Source organism: Antrostomus carolinensis, unplaced genomic scaffold (assembly GCF_000700745.2).
Source record: "Antrostomus carolinensis isolate BGI_N321 unplaced genomic scaffold, ASM70074v2 scaffold28009, whole genome shotgun sequence".
NCBI classification, from domain to species: Eukaryota; Metazoa; Chordata; class Aves; order Caprimulgiformes; family Caprimulgidae; genus Antrostomus; species Antrostomus carolinensis.
In genome coordinates, this window is record NW_010336892.1 from 21456 (window position 1) to 42779 (window position 21324).

The following is a 21324-nucleotide window of genomic DNA, read 5'->3' on the forward strand; positions in this document are numbered from 1 at the left end:
TATCGGTTTAGGGAGAAATTAACAAGCTTCTGTTGTTTCAGGAAGAAAGGAAATCAATTATTCGAATTCCACAAACTACAGCAGTTTGTTTCAGATTTCTACTGTTATAAAAATTCTGTGCTATGCTTCTGTAGTTGAAATAACGAACAGAAGTCATTATCAGCTAAACTTATTTACTTTCAAATTTTATTCAGTAGAAATTACCTTGTTAAAGTTTAGTAGAAAAATGACAATATTTACCGATCGATGTAGTCATTAATCTATTCTGGAATGTCAGACTGAATACATTTACCTCTTAAAATGTGCTTACAGGATTGTCATTAGTGTTTTATGCTTATATTAAGAACATACTTAAGCTGAATACTCTGTAAACTCACACCATCTAATTGTGTTTTTTAATAAAACTGTATTTTTTTTCCACATTGCTTCTCTCTTTCAATTGTGTCCCCCTTAACAGTTTTATCATCTACTCCTGATTTATAAGCAGTGCCAAGGCTATGCTCATCTGCGAAGAACTGTAAGATTTAAGAAGCAGTAGTTTTTGCAAACTGTATTCCAACTAAAACTTCAAGAGTCTGGAATGGATCCCAGACAGTTTGCATCTAAATTATTTATTCATCTGGAACCTGAACTATGTATGCATTAAGAATCAGAAAGATAATTATAGTCTGTGAAATGGATACAGCAAGACTTACAGTAGAGAGGAAGTAAAGAAAGGAATTTGGAGGTCAGGAATATACAAAGAATGTAGTGATGAGCTGAGTGAATAGATCCTGAATCAACAGTTTACAGATGAAAACTCTATTAAAATGATGCCATTACTTTGTGTGGATGTTGATGATAGTGCTAGAAGAACGGTGGAAGCAAAATTAATTTATCTGCCTTGGCTAGAGCTGCAATGCTGAGTGAGACCAGGAAGCAAAATGCGTGGGCTTGTGTTCACTGCAAACCTCTTTCATTAAAGTTCTCACTTGATCTCCAGAGCAGAACACAGAAAACACATGGCAGTTTTCAAAAGACTATAGCTCAAACAGGTCTGAACAGATTTGCACTGCATAGTATGACTGTTCTGCTTCCAAATTTCAAAGATTTTTCACTAATTACTGAAAATGGTTACTTTCAGCAGCTTTTACTTCTGTACACTGGAAAATTAATCTGTACGTGGGAAGTATGTCCCAACTGGCAGCATTCTACACAAGTGCTTTGATTGCTGCATGAGGAGGATGTGTCTGGTTTGAGATAAAGTTAAAATCTTTCTTACTTAAAGAAACGTATTTGCACTTTGCTAAAACAAACTTGTATCACCTCCTACTCAAGAAGTTCCTCTCTTTTTTCTTCTGCTCTCTTTATGTCCTATCCAAAGCATTACAATTATAATTGTTTATAGCAGTCCTTGCATTAGAAAGAAGATGATGTTGTAAATAACAAAAAGTTTATTTTCCTCACATCCAACTCTCATGTTTGATATCAGATCATTTATGATATATCTACATCATATATATTTTAATTCTTCTTCATATGAATCTGCTGTTAAAAGTATCTCAATCTTGTTGCCTTCAATTAGAAATTTAAGTATGAGCCTTTAAGCTGTAGTAAAGATCACAATACAACTTCTTGATGTAGGGTTTTATACCATAAAGCATGTGTGACATCTGGACAACCACTATTGTTAACTACCTGCTAAATAGCAGTTCCCTAGGTCTGCTGGTCTCTCGATTTTGGGGTGACAGGAGATTGGTAACAAAGCTCTTTCTTACTGTAGTTCTGGTAAATCTAAGGACCATAATTTGTTCTTACATATTGACCTGTAGTGCATTGCTCACATTCCCCCTTCAACTAATTACCGATGTTGGTCTTGCACAAGCTGATCTATGTAACTTCGCATATTAGGTGAATTAGGGTAATACATTCATTTCCCACCACTTAAACCCACCCTTTGCATTGCCAGGCACTTATGCAACACAGATACACAGCAGGGTATGAAGACATTATTCATCCCTGAATAATGAATCCTTGAATATTCATTACTGGAGGGATTCCAGAGGAGGGCCACCAGGATGATCAAAGGACTGGAGCACCTCTCCAATGAGGACAGGCTGAGAGAGTTGGGGCTGTTCAGCCTGGAGAAGAGAAGGCTCTGGGGAGATCTTATAGCAAACTTCCAGTGTCTAAGACAGTCTTCTAAGAAAGATGGGGATGGGATAGGACAAGGGGCAATGGTTTTAAACTAAAAGAGGGCAGATTTACACTAGATATAAGGAAAAATTTTTTTATTATGAGGGTGCTGAAACACTGGAACATGTTGCCCAGAGAGGTGGTAGATGTCTCATCCCTGGAAGCATTCAAGGTCAGACTGGATAGGGCTCTGAGCAACCTGATTTAGTTGAAGATGTCCCTGTTCACTGCAGGGGGGCTGGACTAGATGAGCTTTAAAGGTCCCTCCCAACCCAAACTATGCTATGATTCTGTGATCTCAACTTACCAAAAAATTCTTGTTGCTATCTTGTACTTGTTTACTTTAATGAGACTTACAGATTTTCAGAGGTTTGCAGAAGTACTGAGATACCTACCTCCATCCTTAAGATACCTAAAATCCATTGGACTAGAGAAGATTAGTATTATTTGTAATATTCACTACATTTGACAACTCTTCTGTAATTAGGTTCCAGCATTATTAAATTATTTAGTTATAATGGTCATAAATGAACTTGGAAGTCCGTACAACAACCCTTTCATGCACCTAAGGCAGCAGGCTTATCCAAAGAATCGGAGAAATGCAAACAAAACTCTGAGGGTGAACAAGAACTCTCCAGCCACGAGCAAACTTTAGACAACGTTATGATAATACACTACAAATAACTTGTATCAAACTGAAAGCACCATGGATATATTCGTGTAAGTTTGAGTTTAATTAAGCCAGTGAGAATGGCAGCTGTTTCTCCTAAAAAAAGTAACAACGGGGCCTTAACAGTCACCATGATTATGTCTCCCATCTTTCATCCTGTCACTTCAAGAAGCAGCTGTATTCCTTGGTATCAGGGACACAGCTTAGCGGTGGACTTGGCAGTGTTAGGTTAATGGTTGGATTTGATGATCTTAAAGGTCTTTTCCAACCAAAATGATTTTATGATTCTGTGATCATGATCCATACAAGCTTGTATTCTAAATTGTATTCTGTGATTTAACTCTCTTTGCTTGGTACTTTCCTCAAGTTTCCGCAGGTTACAGTATCATAGTTGTGCTGATTAGGTGTACTTAAGGACATTCATTTCCTACTTTCAGATGATATAATAATTCTTGTGATTTGAAGTTTGGCAGATATGTTCTATACATACTAGACATTTCTCCACAAGGATATGGTTAAGGTTTTAATTCTTAGGCTGTTCTGTGTCAGGAAACTGCCCACCCATGTTCCTATATTATGTCCAAAATCAATAAAATTATTTTCTCTTGGCAGTGAAGAAACAATTTTAAATTTGTTTTTTATTATTGTTGCCTGTACTAATTCAGTTGCCTTATCTTCCACACTTCATAGCTAACATACCCCAAATGAACAACTGCTAAATTCCTCATGTCTATACAGTAATTCATTGCTTTGCTATTTTCTAATTCCATCAATATTCTCTCTGATCTTACTGCTTAGTCTATTTATTCTCTCTTGGTAATTCAAACTCATTACCCATTTCATTTTCTGAGATTCTTACCATTCATACCTGATTTTACATGGTTTGCAATCTCACACTCAACAGCTCCATTCTGAAACTTTCAAAGAAAGCTGTATTTGTGAAAAATTTATTATCACTCGAAGTTCTTGACTGAATTTGCAAAACTGAACTTATTAAGGCAGAAAAGGTTTTCCAGGTTAATTTTAATCAGCTATTGCAATGAATATAGGTGTATGATTTTTTGAAGTATTTTGGCTTTTCTGGTTTTCTAATCAACCAGACCTGGCAACACCTGAATTAAGTGATATTCACTGGCACTTAACTAAGCTCTATCTCCCCAAAATTGCAATATGCCACTCCTGGTACTGGGGAGGTATTTTACAAGCAAAATACTGGGCAGCACAGACCATTATACATTATAATAGTCTACAAATGTAAAATATTGCTGCAAAGAGGAAAGGCACAAACTGTTCCACCACAGACAGGAAAAGCATTAATAGCCTTAAGGTGCAGTAAAAAAAAATTAAAAAAAAAAAATCAATTTAACACTAGGAAGGTTAAATATGAGGATACTTAAACACTCAACAGATTGCCCAGGGAGGCTTGTGAAATCTTCACTAGGAGAGGTTTCTGAGAATTGGATAGGCAACCATCCATCCAGACTAGTTTAAATATAATTAATACTGCCTTGGGGCAGGAAGATGAACCAGATGACGTCTCAGTGTCTTTCACAGCCCAATGCTGTATATTCTGTGAATTACAAGAGAATGATCTACTGTTGAAAAATAGTACGAAGTTAAGCATTTATTTAATTTGCCTTTTAAAAGGACACAACCCTGATTCAATTTTGAGAGTACTGTAATATTTAACAATTAGGTTGAAGCTTACCAAATAATGCTTCTGATATAATCTAACTTTGCTAGGCTCTAAAATACAGCACAGCTTCTCTTAGCTATCATTATCAATTATTCTCAAACTCAGCAAGTCTTGGTATTCATTTCAATAAGAGCACCTCACTCCTCAGCAAAGATTTAGCAACAACCAAGTTGCTACAGGACTTAACCAATACACATATAAAGAATAAGAAATGAATGTACAGTTATCAAAATAAATCAACCAAACACAGCTTGTGAATCAAGATTATTGATTGCTTTATATACACTCTTTAACCCCCTCACTCCTTTACCTGTCAACTGCAGTTGCAATTGTAATTTATAATTGTTCTCATTGCTCATATAGTTTTCCTACACAGGCAACAGATCAGCCACGTTGTTGCAGCAAACCTGTCAGCACAGTGCAATGTCTCCTTCTGTTCATTAAATCTTCTGGTTACAGTTGTTAAAAAAAGCCCCAACCCTTCATATATCACCTACACACTATAACTGTCTTGCCTTTGAACTTAGCGTACCATATTCTTCTCTACTTCAATGGCGGAGGAAGAAATTGCATGACTTATTCAGAAGATCTACGGAAATGCAATCACTTGGGAGTTAATAATTATGCTAATTATACAAATTGATGACCATGCTTTTCCTTAAAAAGAAAAAAAAAATCTGGCTATTTCTTATCTACAAGACTATCTTTTTATGGCTGTCAGTAAGAATGATTGTTGTCACCTATTTTCCTACTAGAACCACATCTCACATCAAAGCATCTAAACATCTTTGAATGTCAGTTCCTACATGTCTGAACACAGACATTTATCTGAAGGCAAAGGATCCTGAAGAAAGTGAAATCCTGTTTCTCAGGCATAACTTATAAGAGTAGAATTAGAAAAGTTTAGTAATGTTCGTGTATCATGGTCAGAATAAGCTGCTGCTAACAAGATGATAGCTTTTTGACAATATGCTTTTTCTTCATTGCTTATTGTTCTGTGGAAGATGTTACAGCAGAGTTACAGTTATAGTGTATAGCTTGCTAGCTGCAAAACAGAAAAGCAGAACACAAAAATGTGACTGATTTGAACTTCAGGAAACCATAACAGCCCTTTCATTTTTGCAATCACCTTGTAATGAATGAAAAAAACCCAAAATTCCAGAGGTTTAACAGCTAATTTTTTTACGTATGTGCCATTGAGAATTAAGTATTGTGTATTCTTAATTTTTGGCAGCAGCCTTCAACAAACGGAAAGCATGGTAGTTTGTATGTGTTATCTGAATTAGCCACATGCATGCATGTGTAAAAATAACTCAGAACTACCAGTATTAATTATGTTCTACAAATACCAGTTCATGAAGGGTAACCTATTTTGCAAGAAAGCTTAGTTTTGGCTGTGTTACAGCAGTCATGTCTGCAGCTCTAACTTGCAGCTCTTTATTTTGGATATTTTGGATGCCCTGACACATCCAAGAAGAGCTCCCAAAATTATCATTGTGCTAAAATGACCTGAAAGGCAAACGTGGATGTTTTTATAAAGTGCCTAAGCATCTCTCATCAATTTGCAAGGCAATAAGCAGCCTTTTGTGGCAAACTAGACAAGGAACGGTGTTGCTAAAACAAACCAAACAGGAATTAAGTTTCCCTTGTGACTTCTGATTAGTAATATAAGTGAACTATCGGATCCAGATTCTGTGCTAGCGTATTTGCCTTGCCCCAGCAAAGTGCCCTTGAAATGAACTCTCTGCTAACAGAAAGCTTGTGCTACAGCAACTGTTCTGCCTGCTGCTCTCTGTGATTAGGGACTGCAGTTAGGACAAATGAGAAATGAGGCAATCAGAAAAGGGGATTAAAACTCTCTTTCATACCTACTTCTTAGCAGGCTTAGTTTAGCATTTTTTCATCCTGTACAGTATATATTCCATAGCAATTTTGAAAACAGTATCATTTAAAAGTTAACATCTGCTTAGCTGGTAGCACCAGATAAAAGATCTCATTTGTAATGAACAGGCAAATTTGTTATTGCCCAAGTCAATAGCTATTGACTTGGTAGAGCACTTCTGCTTATTACAATCAAATCCTTTTTCTTTTTTGTTCAATAGTCAATGACACTGTAATGGAAAGTACTGCTTACAAACTGGTGCAATATATATCAGCAACTGCTAGAAGTTAATGCCTAATGGTTACAAAGGGGAAAGTATGTGCTAAGAACAGCATTACATGTCTATTGATCAAATTTACTGCATCCAGTGTGCAGAACTGTAATGAACATCAGATAAATAGTTTCTGCTGTTATTAATCTAAGTTTTAACACAAAACACCTTTTAATAATGCTATCATTACGTAAATAACTTGGCTAGGACAATGTTCTGTCTCACTTTTACAGGAGTTATAGGAAATTTCTGTCCCATCTTGGCTTGTGCCATCCTAGATTTAGGATTCTGTAAAATGCAAGGTAACTGTTCTGCTCCCAGCTGAAGCCATGTTATTCTCTAAATACCACAGATGGGGCAGTATAACAGCAAGGTAACATCCTAAAGATAAACTGATAAAAGAGAAGCATCGCAGAGTGCATGTGTCCTTTGCTCAGCCTGCCTCCCAGCTTCTTCCCTGCAGCAGAGCAGTACTGCACAACTTCGTCCTTTACACTTTATAGAACTTGTACTTTCCATGCCTTAGGGTGAAATTTGTTGATAACTCATGTATTTTTTTCATTCTATAATTATTGCTGCATAATTGTTTTATTTTTTTTTTTAAACCTGCCTGACCCAAAAATATTTTCTTTCAAACTTTCTCTACTTATTATTATTATATTATTATCTCAGAGGGAGATGTATATTTTTACAGGACAGTAAAAATACCTACTATTTTTACATTACCTCTAAGCAAACATTCCAAAAACAATAATAAATTTTCTTGACTCCTTAGAGAAAAACAGAACAGCTAGTGATATTTTCTTGACTTAAGGTTGTCTATAATTACTTTTCCTGTAGATCAGGAACAGATACACTAATGTTGGAGCACTGATTTATTGGTTTGATTCTGTTTTCTAAAGGCAATCTTCATTTTTCTCTAGACTGATCATGAGACATAACGGACAGAAAATTTATAAATGTGGCAAAGATTAAACAACCACACCATTGCCAAGGATGTTACATTGGACTCGGTGTGCACCAGCTATCTGGATTTAAACAATGTTTGTAAACCACAGCCATTAGCCGTTTTCAGAAATGAGACATACACTACTAGGTCCACCACATGGATCCCAGTCATACCTGTGATACTGGCTCATAAACTGCTTGTGTTGGTGAAGACTGGTGGAATGTAATTGCTGCAATACTGGTAATTATCAAACAAGGAGCTACATTCAATTAAGTTCCTACATATTTACATCGCTTGACAAAGATCTCCAATGCTGCTCAACCAGTATTAACTCATGTTCTTGTTTGCTGTCAGCAGAGCAGTTACTGACAGGAGAGCAAAGGAGGAGACCAAACCATATCTTTCCAGAAGTCTGCAACGTAATGGATTCTGTTAGTCTAGTAACCAAACATTCCTAAATAATAACAAATTTATCCTTGCAATACTGTGTGAAAAAAAAAAAAAGACCCTTTTCATCTTAATTTAGAACCACAGAGAGACAGATTTGAACAAGGTCATCCCATAAACCTACTGAAATTCCATTTCAGTGACATGAGTTCTGGAGCTATAATTTCCTCTTTGTTCTAATACATTGTGTTTTCCAAATATAGCTTTTGATATTGCAACAAGGTGAAAACAGGAAATATTCATAACATACTTATTGTATTTAATGTGATGGTAAGAGGACATCATTGGTTTATGTCATAACACTTGATTTAAAAAAAAAAAATAAGTACTGCAAATCAGTAAATGACACAGCTCAGTTAAGGCAATGATTAATTTTGAGAAGAGTATACCTTACAAGTTTTTAAATTCATTATTGCAAAAGTTGGCATTAAAGAAACTACATGCATGTTAATAAGACTTTTACTTAATACTTAAATTATAACTAGATATTTCAGCATTTCAGAAAGGCCCATAACCCTACTAAAAATGCCCCATTTCAGAGGCAAGAGATATCCCTCCACAGCTACAATAGGTGTAGAGTCAGACATTTCATAGATTATTCTGGAATTTAAGTGAATCATTTGCAAGTGTACAAGAAGTTTTAAAGAGTTTACATTTTATTTCTTAAAATAGGAAATTGATCTCTTCTGGTACTAATATCTGTAGAACACAACTAAATAAAAAGTGAGTGCTTGAGGGAAAAAAAGACTATAGCTGCTACCTGACATGACAATTTGACTTCATTGTTAACTCAGTTACATTTATGGTTTTCTCTACTGTATTCGACTTGTCTATAAGCAAACCCTACAGTGCTGTTTCATAAGAACCTGTAAAGCCTTTATTTGAATGAGGAGGATTTTTAGTAAAAATAAACCCCCCCCATTTCTAATTGAAAAAAAGATAGGCTATGAATTTCCTATTATGGTCCCAAACTCTGCAGTTTCTGCTGCACTTTATGATTTGGACAATTTCTGAGAATTTCAAGCCATAGTGAATGTGGAAGTAATGATTAATTTTGATACTAAATGACACAGAATGAGTAAAAACCCAAAAAGCTATTAACAGTAACTTACTTTTTGTAACAACTCCTTCAAGACGAATTATATTTGGGTGATCAAATTGTCCCATGATACTAGCCTCTCTCAGGAAATCTCTTCTCTGCCTGTCCACATAGCCGCCTTTTAATGTTTTAATTGCAACAGGTATCTCTCTTTTTCCTGGTGTCTTCAGACGTCCACTGCATACTTCTCCAAACTCACCTTAAACAGCAAAAATATTCGTTAGATCATTCACAGTGCCTGAAGAACTACAGTACAGTTTGTACTGCTGCACCAAAATAAGCTTCAATAGCTGTCTTAAAAGCTGTCTTTTTTTAAGAGTTCAGAGTTATTTGTAGTTGTCAGTGAAACAAGAACACAAAAATACTCACACATTCCATAGAAGTGGATGGGGAAATAACAGATGGGATATTCAAGTCCCAGAGTTTCATCCCATCCCAGATAAGCAAAATATTCAGTATTACTTCAAAACAAACCATCACCTTTCCTTTATGCCACATCACAAGATCCTGGGGACTTAGACTTTCATTGCAACAGCGAAACCATCTGCCCTCCCCAGCGTGGTTCATCTTACTTTACTGACACTTTGAGACTCAACTTTGATATCCATATGCTTGTGATATAACTGAGCATGCTATGAATAAGGAATGTAATGACACTTTGTTTTTAATTCTAATGATGGCAAAATATTTATCTAAAATATCTATTTACAGCTATACCTACCTATAGGGGTGTCATGCACTAAGACCTATATGAAAAGAAATGCTGTGAGAGTATCAGAATACCTGACTATCCTCCAATTGCAGAAGGCATTTCAAATGTACTTAATGCTATTATGCTCCAGAAAAGCACTTGCACATGATTTATTTCAATGGACTTAGACACCTACTTGAAATTAATTACATATTTCACTGTTCAGACAGCCAAAGGTCAACAGTTTCAGCAAATCAGGACTGGGTTGTGTAACGAGAGGAATCTGAAAACTTGCTTCACCTGATGTTTTCCTGTGTATGTAAGGGCCTTTGAAGATTGCATGTCTCCTTGCATTCCCTTTACACATTTACTAAGTTTGCCCAGAAATCACAACTTTCCTTTGATCTTGAAGCCGCTCAAAAGTTATTTATAGCCCTTATCAAATATACTCTGGATGCCTGCAGGTCAGTTTTCATAATTCAGTAAATGAAAAACAATGTTCACAAAAATATTTCAAAGCACTTCTCAGTTCAAGGTACTTCCACAGCAAAACAAAATTCTCTACACCACTCATTTTGGAATCAGAACTGTTGAAAAACAAAACACGAGTCATAAACAGATATATATTTAACTGGAGGAAACAATCTGTTACCTCCTCCGTTGAGTGCTGTCTGAATTAGTTTTCCTTAAAGTTTAAGGACAGAACAAAATAAAATAAGAGAGCTCTATCCTGTAACAATGTGGCTTCAGATATGAACAGAATTTAGAAGAGAGAGGCCTTAAAGACAGAAGCTGCACTTCAGAAAATATGAACTCCCTGATGTTACAGGATTAGAATGGATATTGTCATACAGCTTGTATTTTACTAGGTTGTGTCACTTCTGCTAAAATTAAACAAGGTTTTATTAGCTAATAAGATCCAAGAAGAGTGGAGGGATTAAAAAGCAATTGAATAGCTTGTGTTTAACTTCAAAACAGAGACTTTATCAAGTGCAAGAGTACAATTACCAGATGTTGAACATAAACTCTGAATAAATTAGCAGCTTCTTAAACAGCTAACAAAAGCCAAGTGTCCTAAATCTCCTTTCTACCAAAAAACTCCATTTGGTTTTTTTTTCTACCTATTTTTTTAAAATGAACTAAGTGGGGTAGGGATTTTCCTACATGATTTTGCACCTTTAGCTCTTAGAAGGCTCTCCTTAAAAGTTCATTTCCCTGACTACTGCCACTGAAAAAGTAGTAGCTGATTTGGACTTCTAAAGTCCTACCATAAAACAAATGCATGAAACCTGAATGTTTTGAAGGAGACATGGTATATTAATCTTCTATTCTGTGATACATCCAGCAGTGCATCCAGTGACCTTATTGCATCTCACTAGTTCTTCAAACTTAAATGCCTAAAATGAGAAAAATTTCCAACTTCTTTCTCTTGATGAAACAGTGAAAAGCAAAGCTACTAGAGCCTTAATTTTCCGATTTTAAAAGAGATTTCATGATCAATAAATCTGCAGAACTGCAAAACCTAATTTTAAGAATATTTTGGCAAGCACAGGGTACAGAATAAATAGTTTTGCTACTAGAAGATTATACAGCAGTACTGCATTCATACTGCAGGAAGGGTAAATGGCTGTTAATGAAGTGTTTTGTAATTAATTAAACTGAAGGAGGCACGTGAAGGACTTAAAATCCCAAGATTTATTATCTGTACAACATCCAAAGCAGAGAAGGAACATAGTGTCTTCTCCTTGACCTGTTTCTTTTCCCTTTTTTGGTGCATGATTTGTACAGGTAGAAATAAATTTCACTCCCCTTGGATACTGGGATTGGTAAACTGGTGAATATAAAGAGTAACAGCAATTTTTTTGTGATGTGATGTCAAACAGACAGTTTGATCATCAGCTCACAGAACAGACAGTTGCTACATTTAGAAACCTAAGGTATGTGCAATAACTTCCATTTCTGGTTTAGACTAGATGGAGATCACGGATATAAATTAAAGCATTGAACTATTTACACTGAGAAAGAGTTTGACAAGATTTGATCCCAGAGTATTTTTTCTACACTTCTGTTCAAATAAATAATTTTGAATGTTTTTAAAGTCAAAGGGGAATGTATTCAACTAGAGGGATTTTTAAAATCTAAGAATCTAAGTCTCATTGCTCAAGTTTGAAGATAAACAAGACAAATGTTGACCCTGCAGCAGTAAAGGTTCATGACTGCATGTGTAATAAGTAGAAGCTAAGAGCCAGATGTCAATGAAGTCGACATCTTTCCTTGCTCCAGGGAAAAAGCTGGTGATAACTAGAGAAAGAGATAGAGTTCATTGTCTGTTCAGTTTAAATGAAGTGTAAATAATTGCTGGTTTAATGATATAAACCCCACACGTCTTACTGTATGTTATACAAAAAGAAGCTAGTTGAGCTGTCTAGAAACTTACCCCGTGCAAACCACACATCCCTTTTCTCATTCAGTCATAACATATGTGTTATGTAAAATGAAACAGAAAAAGTCAGTCACTTAAAAGTCTGATATGCAGTCTGGTATTTCTACACGGGATCGAAACAAATGTCAACACAGTTGCTGTTGAAAGAACTGAAAGGTCAAAGCATCAAATACAGGTCAACTCCTTCTTCCCAGTTTTAGTCATTTGACCTGTGGGAGAACTGGCAGAAGATTTAGATTATAAAAAGAGTACAGTGTACTCTCTGTGAAAAATCGAAGAGTTGGTCTCTTCCTTGAGTTTCAACATTTTAACAAAGAAATTCAATGGATAATTGTAACTTTAAAGATCGACTTGGCAAAGCACCTCTGGAATTCCTTCCATAAAGAGGTGCTGAAGCCTTAAACCAAAAAGGAAGAAGTGATGGGGTAGAAAAAAGTGTCATGGACAGGACAAAACTAAACAATATGATAACATGTCAGTAGGTGCAGCAAGCTCAATAAGAAGAGAGGCTGAAAGGGACCATTGGAAGAAAATCTGCAGCAATGAATAAATGGCAAATTGTAGGAACTGGGAAAAAGGCACCCAGTGATCTTTGTAATGAACCAACAGGAGATCTCATGGAATATTTAATACTAGTGATAAAAACCACTTGGTCAAGAGTTTTTGAATATGAAATATCAAATTAAACAATAGTAAAACTTTGTCACAAGTAGTGGATAAAATAAAAGGGAATAGACTAATCTATTTCACCATTTAAACAGCAACTATTGCTAGAATGTGAACTTCACTAATACCTGTTTATTTGGTTGATGTTACCATGGGAAACATAAGCTAAGCACTTACAAACAGGTTCTGCTTTGCCTTTGGTATCGTAATCTGCTTGCTATTACGAATAATTGATCAAACTGCAATTTCCATTTTGGCTGCAACCTGTTTCCCCTACTGCCTTTACCCTCCAGTTTGAACCAAGATGTCAGCAGAAGTTATTAGTAGACTAACAGAAGACCATTAACAGCTATTAACCTGGAATCTTTCATTCAATCTAAAGGTCTACAAAACAGTTTTTTTTCTCAGATAAACCAGATGTAGGGTAGGAGATGATGGGAAGCCACTCAGAGGAAGTAACTTGACTACATAACCATCTTGAATCTGGATTTATGTGTAGATATTGTTACTTTAATGCAGATCTCTTGTGTCTACACATGGAGTAAGTAAAGCATGAATAATTTAGAAAGGACTTTGCAGAGTCTGTATTTCACTTGCTTTACTTTCATCAAAGCACCAGAAGGAAGGATAGTAATTCAGAGAGTTTGCAGATGTACTGCAACACCAAAAGCATGCCAGAGGGGAAGACTGGGAGAGCCAAGATCAAAGTTTCAATTAACTGGCTGCAACGAATATAGTAGCTGCATTCAAAAACAGCTCAGTAGATGTCTACTAGGGGGACTTGAAAAGGATTTTAACAAGAGATTGCACTAATTCATTTTTTTCTCAAAGCAATCTTGCAAGCTCAGCATCCTTTCTTAAACTGTTGCTGCTTCTCATTTCCTATTATTACCTGCCTAATGACATGAACTTGCAATAGGAAAGTTCATGAAATCTACTACTAAATTATAGACGTTCTCTTTTTATTTTGGCTATGATGCCTTTCACTGTTGCAGGCCAAGTGCCATCTTGAACTTTGTAACTACTAAAGTCTATTTTCCAGTTTGCTGTTACTGCTTGAAGATTTTGCTACTTTTTCAATATGACCATTTGTTGCCACCTTCTATGAACCTGTTTTTAGTAGCTGATGGAAAAACATCATTATGTGGAGCAGTCAGTGTACACACAAGAATTTTAGATATTTGCTCTCTTTTTTTACATCACGTAGTACTACCCTTGTATTACTAGTACTTGTCACCAAAAGAGGAGACCAAATTGTCCATATAACATAATAAACGATTGCAGAGAAATCCCAATGTCTTGTGCAGGATTTAGATGTACCTGTACAACAGAGTATAAGTAGGTAAATAGACTCAGGGGCTCTTAGATTTTGCATTTCTAAGCAGAGACTGAAGTACAGGACAAAAGTCATAAATACAAAGTCTCTGTTTTTCTAGTCTATAGTGTATGTGTGTCTGAGGTAAGGAGATTTTAACTTTTAACAGTGCTGTAATCAGAAATTAGATAATCAGTAGCTTTATTTGAAAATATTACTTCTGATTTGATGGCATCATCTTCAGATAGATTATTTATCAGCAAATAATATAATTTCCATTTTCAATTCATGTCATAAAAGATTTTAATTACCAAATACTTCAAAAAAATAACTCGTACAGAGTCAGGTAAGCTGGAAAAAGAAACTAGAAAAAATACTTGCCTTCAGCATCAAAGCCATCTGTACTGCAACTAGTGAATTATCAAGAGCTTTTGGACATTACTTTTTCCATTGAAAAACCAAATTGGAAAATGCCTTCAGGAAAAGACCAGTTTCAAAAAATGTCTTGACCAGAAATGCTAGAAAAAAAAATTCAAATATTTGCAATGTTCCACTTTGACATTTTCAAAATGAAAACTTCTAGTTCTTGAATGGAAATAATTTTTGTTCTAAAAAATTAAAGTTACAAAATGAAAATAATTGATTAAAATAAATGTTCAAACAAAACATATTTAGGAAATTTACTCATTCACTTCTTAAAATATTTTAATGTTTCACTTTGTAAAAGATTTTAATTTTTTGTTACACTTAGGTTAAAATTGTAAACATCTTTTAAAATTAATTCTCCTATGAGAATTAATCCATTTTATATCTGGTTGCAATGTTTAACACAGAATTAGAGAGAAAGCATGAAGAAAGTTTTAGGACTGCTGTGAATTATAATGATATGTGATGTCTTGTAGCAGCTAAAAAAGAACTCTGTGAGAATTTGTACTCTCCGTGCCCCAGGCATGGCATTTAACCTGTATCTTGCCTGCATGGAAATAGGTTTAAATTTCATTGCAACCAGTTTGCAAGTCCTGTTAGGCAAATATCTTTGAAGATGACAGGTTACCCAAGTAATTTTAGGGGGAGAAAAAAAAGTCAAAGCAAAAAAATACTCTCCCACGCAGAGAAGAAAAGGGAGAAGCTGAGTAAAGAATTTTCATAAATGAATTAAGTTGACAATAAGGACACAATTTTCATCTGAACTAAAATCAATAAGCTCAATCCTCGTCTGTCGTCTTCAACTCCTTTGAAATCAGCAGTTATACCAGTGCTGAATGTAGTACAATATGCTTTATAATCTAAGATGTCGATAACTACAGTATGCCTGAAGAAAAGGAAGAAATAAAAGAAATCAGATAGAACATTTTCTGCAGAAGTCAGCCCTCCGGGGGCTCTCTCAAGCTCATAATTCCAATGGTGCACAGTGCCAGCTACATATCATCTGGCTTAAGTGGCGACGTAAACTCTAAAGTACTCGAGTGATATGGACTGCAGCGTGAAACAATTTTCTCTCTGATTTTCAGGTCGATACTTTCTCTCCCCTGTTTGTTAACAGACCAGGCTATATTTCTGTTACATTATTCGCATGATATTTTGCAGTGCATAAAACACTTTTTAGCAACACTGGAGACATTTCCAGTGCTATCAGCGTAGTAACGTATCATTAAATGAGGGATCTGAACTGAAAAATACCTCACCTTTCCTGAGCGACTAAGATATATGAAACAAAGATAAAAAAGAAGGATTGCAGTGTGTTACATTTTCTGATAGTAGTTTTCCTGACAATACTTGCGAGCTTGAGTTCTTTGGTGGGTTCACTATGAGCAAACGAAAATATATTTTTTTTCCACTGACTTCCTTCTACAAGATGTAACTCTGATTTTTGCAGTCTGTTGTACTGTGAATTTTTTTTTTCTTGATGGCATTAAAGTTAGAGAAAGTAAATAAGGTAAAAAAAAAAAGCATTTGTATGTTGACATTTACTTAGTAAGTAAGAAAACAGCATTGTTAAAGAAAGCCCAGAATGGATAGCTCAAAGAGGGGCACTGGAATATGGAACATACTAACTCTTGCTACTGAAATAAAATTACAGTGAGATGAAGACAAAACATCTGTGTAGTCAGTATTATAAGTACCTTTAAGACAGCAATTTACAAAACTCAGTCGAAATGCAGACCAATGAGCCTGTAATACGATATTGATATTGAAAACACCAATCAGTCTAAAACACGCTGTCTTCTGCTAAGTATAAATATATGTAGGTAACTGTAATAAACGGCTTTTGCTTGCATCAAGCTGTGCCCCGTCTCTCAATCACGGCACTCAGTCACTCTTAATATCTTAAGGACACAGAGAAATATTGTATAACCTGAAGACAGGTATTGTGTTAATGTCTTTCACAAGAAAGAATTAAATTTCAGAGCTTGAATTAGAGCTCAGGATTCTGTTCCTACGTCCATCAAAATCACAGACCCTTAGTTCTCTCACCTTCCCTTTCTGTTGGAGTTGAGAAATTATTGATGCTCCCCAGCCACTGACAATGTGCAGCTAACAACACAGAGGATTTAATGCACCACAGAAACTTCAGACTCTCCCTGTCAGTCTGTTTTTTGTTTTAATTTATTATAACTGTGAGAAATGGTGGTGGGCCTTCTGAATGACATGTTGGTCACAAGCCATGCACTGAGATCCACTAGTTAGGTAACTCTGTAAGGCCCTTTTCAAGCCTTATTTCTCAAAGTCCTCAGTAAACTACATCTGGGTAAAACAGAGAGCAAACAATCTCAGGACCTGGTCAATAATGAAATGCTATCTGCTGTAGAGAGTTGGAACACAAATTACAGGAAATGGTTTTACAAGACTCTGATCTTTTCTAGTATTTCACTTTTGTTGTGTTAATTACAAAGGTGTGTTTTCTGTCACCACTGAGCTGCCACCAGGACCTCTAGTGAACTCTAGACAGCAGCCACGAGCCTTTATCCCTGCAAAGGCTTCCAGAAGTGAATGCGTGGGAACACTTCCACAGCATTTTCCTGAGTAGCAAAACCTGACAATTAAATCAAAGCTAAGACAAGAGGATATCAATTAATGCACAGAATAGACATGCCTATAAACACAGCACATTAGCAAAGGGTGAGACTCCCAAAAACACAAGGGGCCTGTTAACTCCCATAGAAAAAAAGGCCAATATACATACAGGATTAATGAGCTTCTGAAACTTATTTTCAAACAGCTGTGAAGTGGCCTACATCCCCAATGTGATGTTCTCAACTCAAGGTAAACAACCCAGAGATGAGAACAAGGTCTAAAACAATTGTTCAGATGTAATTCCTCTCTGTCCCCATCACACACTTGGACGAAGACAAACAGGGATGTAAGAGGTGAACCTGCAGCTGAAATATGCCCACATTTTGTACTATACTTGCCCACTTGCATTACCATAGTGACTAGAGAAAAGCAGCCTATCCATGCCTAGACATTTTTTAAAGTGAGTGTACTTTTACCTGCCCCAATAACTCTCTCAATACGAATTCTCGAAGGATCTATCTCCTTTGCAAACTCATGGACAGCAAGAGATGGGTCTTCATACGTGTCTGGATCAATGTATGTTTTGATTCCTGGGAAACGTACTGCAAAAAAGAAAGAATACTATCAACCAAGCATTCTTTGACATTCACGCACGGTAACAATATGGTTTTCTCCCCCCCCTTTTTTTTTTAATTGTTGACAAGGCAATTGAAAGGAGAGGAAATAATATACTAAATCTTCCACATTTGAAGTTTGAGAACTCAACGGAAGAGGATAATGACCCAAAACTACTAATGCTTGCTACTGATTTCACAGAAACCATCCGTAGAATGCACATCAGTTATCCCCATGCGCTGGCAGCACCAAGGCCTTCAAAGATTGACTGGGCACAGACTTAAGCATTTGCCCTTATCCTTTTTTAGGTTAGACTTCAGAGACATTAAAGAGCTGGGTGTTACAACTCCATAGACAGAGGATAAGGCTCTGCCAACCCAATGCTAGCAAAAGCATTCAAAAGAACCATCTGAAATAAATCTCCTGAGAGATTTCTGGGTGCCTGAAAGCATGGACACTTCTTTAGGATTGCTGCAGTGCATTGCTGCATCAAACATCCTTTCAGTTACTGTCATGCTTGCTAGCTACACAGGTCCCAGAGTTTATCCTGTCCCACAGAACAAAAACTCAAAGGCCTTTAGAAAACTCAGTCTTTGGTATTCAACTGATAAGATAGTGTCAATCTCATGCTGTTTCATCTCTGTCCCAGCTGAATACAAGCATCTCCTGAGGTATAGCATTTCAGGTAGGAAAATTAAGAGGACAATAAAGTTTTTGGAAACAACTTCTTAGGAAAAAATAACAGCCCTAGCTAAGTTTTAAGAAAAATGCTACTTTGGGTAAGACAAAGTATGTTCAATTTATTTATTTATTATATAAGCATTTCCTTTCCAAATGCTAATTAGTATTTTATTCTGAAGAGGCTCCTTGGAGTCTCTGCACTTAGCTCACATCCTTAAGGAATGCTTCAAGTACAGCTGGTAAATCTGGAAAATGCAGCAAGTCACAAGAGAAAAGATGAGCTCTGAGCTGGTCACTTTTGAAAGGGTGTCTACAGAGACACCAAGTGAGGGCTCAGTGTTACGAGGAAAAGCAGATCCCGAAGACTAACAGTGACTACTGCCAAAGCAGTTTATATTTCCCTTTGCTGCTCGCTGGGCAATTTCAGCAATCTGTCCTTTAGTTTGAGAACACTGCTTTCTAATTCACTCCTTTCAGTTATAGGTGAATGGCTGAGCATTCCTTGTGTCAAACAGGTCCAATCTTTGAGATCCTTTTCTCTGAGCATGGGTCCTAGAGGACTGTGCTGCTTTGTTATCTTCTGTTCAGCTTGAACAACCAGATAGCCAGGTGCAAGACAAGAACAAAAATATCCAAATCCATTTACAAGGCTTCGATAATTTGTTTGCTTCCCTGGAGATGGCCGTGGCAATAGTGGGGTGGTGCCAGATTGCTTTGGCAGGCTGCAGCAAGCCATCATTTTCTGGCACGGCTAAAACCTCTTGTGTTCTTGAGTATGGCATGTCCAAGAACTCATGTTGTTTCTCTTGGACTATCTGGATGGGAATTTTTTTAGGCTGCTGCCATGCGGTGATTAAGTTCTGGAAAACTTTCAATTCATTAAGAGAAGTTGATATAGATAATGCATCAACTAATCAGGATAAGAGGAGGGTCCAGAATGCAGCTGGGTCCAGAGAGTCGCTTAAAAGAATTAAGTATCTCTCAACCTTCTGCCTCTCATCATTTAGTAGCTGAGTCTAAAGCAGTTCAGTACCTGATAAGCCGAGATGCATTAGGTGAAGAACCCACGTTCAGGACACATGGATGTGGCTGGCCTTCATTAAATAGTGTGCAACAACCATCTGGACCACTGCCGACAGAGTATACACACCATACAGAAATGGGGAAGACACCAGACATCATGGGATGTCATATTATTAGCAAGATCATGGACCCCTTTCTAACTCCTTTCAAAGAGTTTATTTCCTGAAATCTTCCTCTGACCCACACCAAGTTCCCAAGGGAGAGAGGAAGGATGAACAGGAGATGTTTTATATTGTTTTAAGTTGAGATGCTGGATGCCAAATCTATAGGCAGTCAGCAGACAGACAAAGATTGCCACTAGCATGAAGGACGTACTCCTTACAGAGATGCCGAGTGGTCAGTGTAGAAGACAAGAGTATTGTTGGCAACAATGAAGCTTTGTGTCAACATGAAATACAGTCATCATTTACTCTGGCCTGAAAGACCCTGAGTGAGGCTTTTTTCAAATTCAGTCATGGTCTCAGAGGCATCTATCAAACTCTCCAGCAGGAAGGTTTTTGTCTTCTTTCCTTTCTGACCATATTCAGAAACAAATGACAAACAAATCTTCCTAGGAAGTATCTTTAATGGGCAAATGTGCCATTTTCCTTGACAGAAAGAGCCACTTGGCTGGATATAGTTGTATCACCTGAAAAAACATTTTATTTCTGGTGACTCAGTTTCTGTCTCCATCACAGTATTTCCAGGGATGTTATTAAAAATTACAGAAAAATACTAAAATGTAATACCCTTTGTATAATACCTTTTGAATAAATAAAAACTTTAAATAGCTACTCTAAAATAAAACAGAGAGGCTAGTAATTGAAACCAAGTAGTTAAACTAAACTAAATAAACTAATATACTGCCCATGAGAGACTGTTAGGATTTTCTCTCACTGCACTGATCAGTGAACAGGAACATGAGGGAAGGTAACCCATTTCAGTTTTTATTTCTTGGGTGGCTGGAAGTGTAGATCCCTAAAGCCAAAGGGAACTGGATAAATATAAGGCACATAGTCACCAGGAAAGGAATTTTGAGGCAGAAATTCAATATGGTCCAGACTAGTTGAGAATTCAAAGAAATATATCTGAAAAACTGATAAATATTATTCATAGAACATGCAAAAAACTTATTAACTAGACTGAATTAATTGAAAGTGTTCAAAGGATATACAAATAAACGTAAACACCCTGGATGATGCAGAGAGTAAGGAACTATTCAAACACCCAGATTAAAACATCAAGGGCAAACGCTGCAGAGAAAATAAGGAATGTTCTTCATTTAAAATGTGATATAGATATTATGTAACACAGTATTGAAATACTTACCATCTCCATTTTGCAAATGAGCTCTTCTTTTCTCTTCAGATTTCATTTTGGCCTTTATGTACCACTGGCATCTTTTAAGAAAAACAAGTGAGGTTTTAATTAAAATACTTGTAAAATAAATTTACAGGAGGCTTTATCTGCACTTTTATGAAAGCCAAAATCTTTGCATTTGGAATATATATTTAGTTATGAATCTACAGACAGAAATATGTATGAAGAACAACAAACAGATTAGATATAAATAAAAATAATATGAAAATGACTACTTAAATTCAAGTTTAATGTAATACTTTATTTCCAAGTTTGACTCCTCCAAAG

The 21324-nt window shown here is 36.2% G+C and overlaps 1 protein-coding gene across 1 annotated transcript in view; it reads right to left on the reverse strand.

Annotated features, from left to right (window-relative positions):
- Positions 1 to 21324, reverse strand: part of LOC104530451 (ephrin type-A receptor 6-like) — a gene marked incomplete at both ends in the record, with an annotated part of 48764 nt that overhangs the window by 18644 nt on the left and 8796 nt on the right. The window contains 3 exons of the mRNA XM_010175033.2: positions 9203 to 9388; positions 17796 to 17921; positions 21007 to 21077. Coding sequence (XP_010173335.2) covers positions 9203 to 9388; positions 17796 to 17921; positions 21007 to 21077 — 383 coding nt within the window. The remainder of the gene's footprint in view (positions 1 to 9202; positions 9389 to 17795; positions 17922 to 21006; positions 21078 to 21324) is intronic.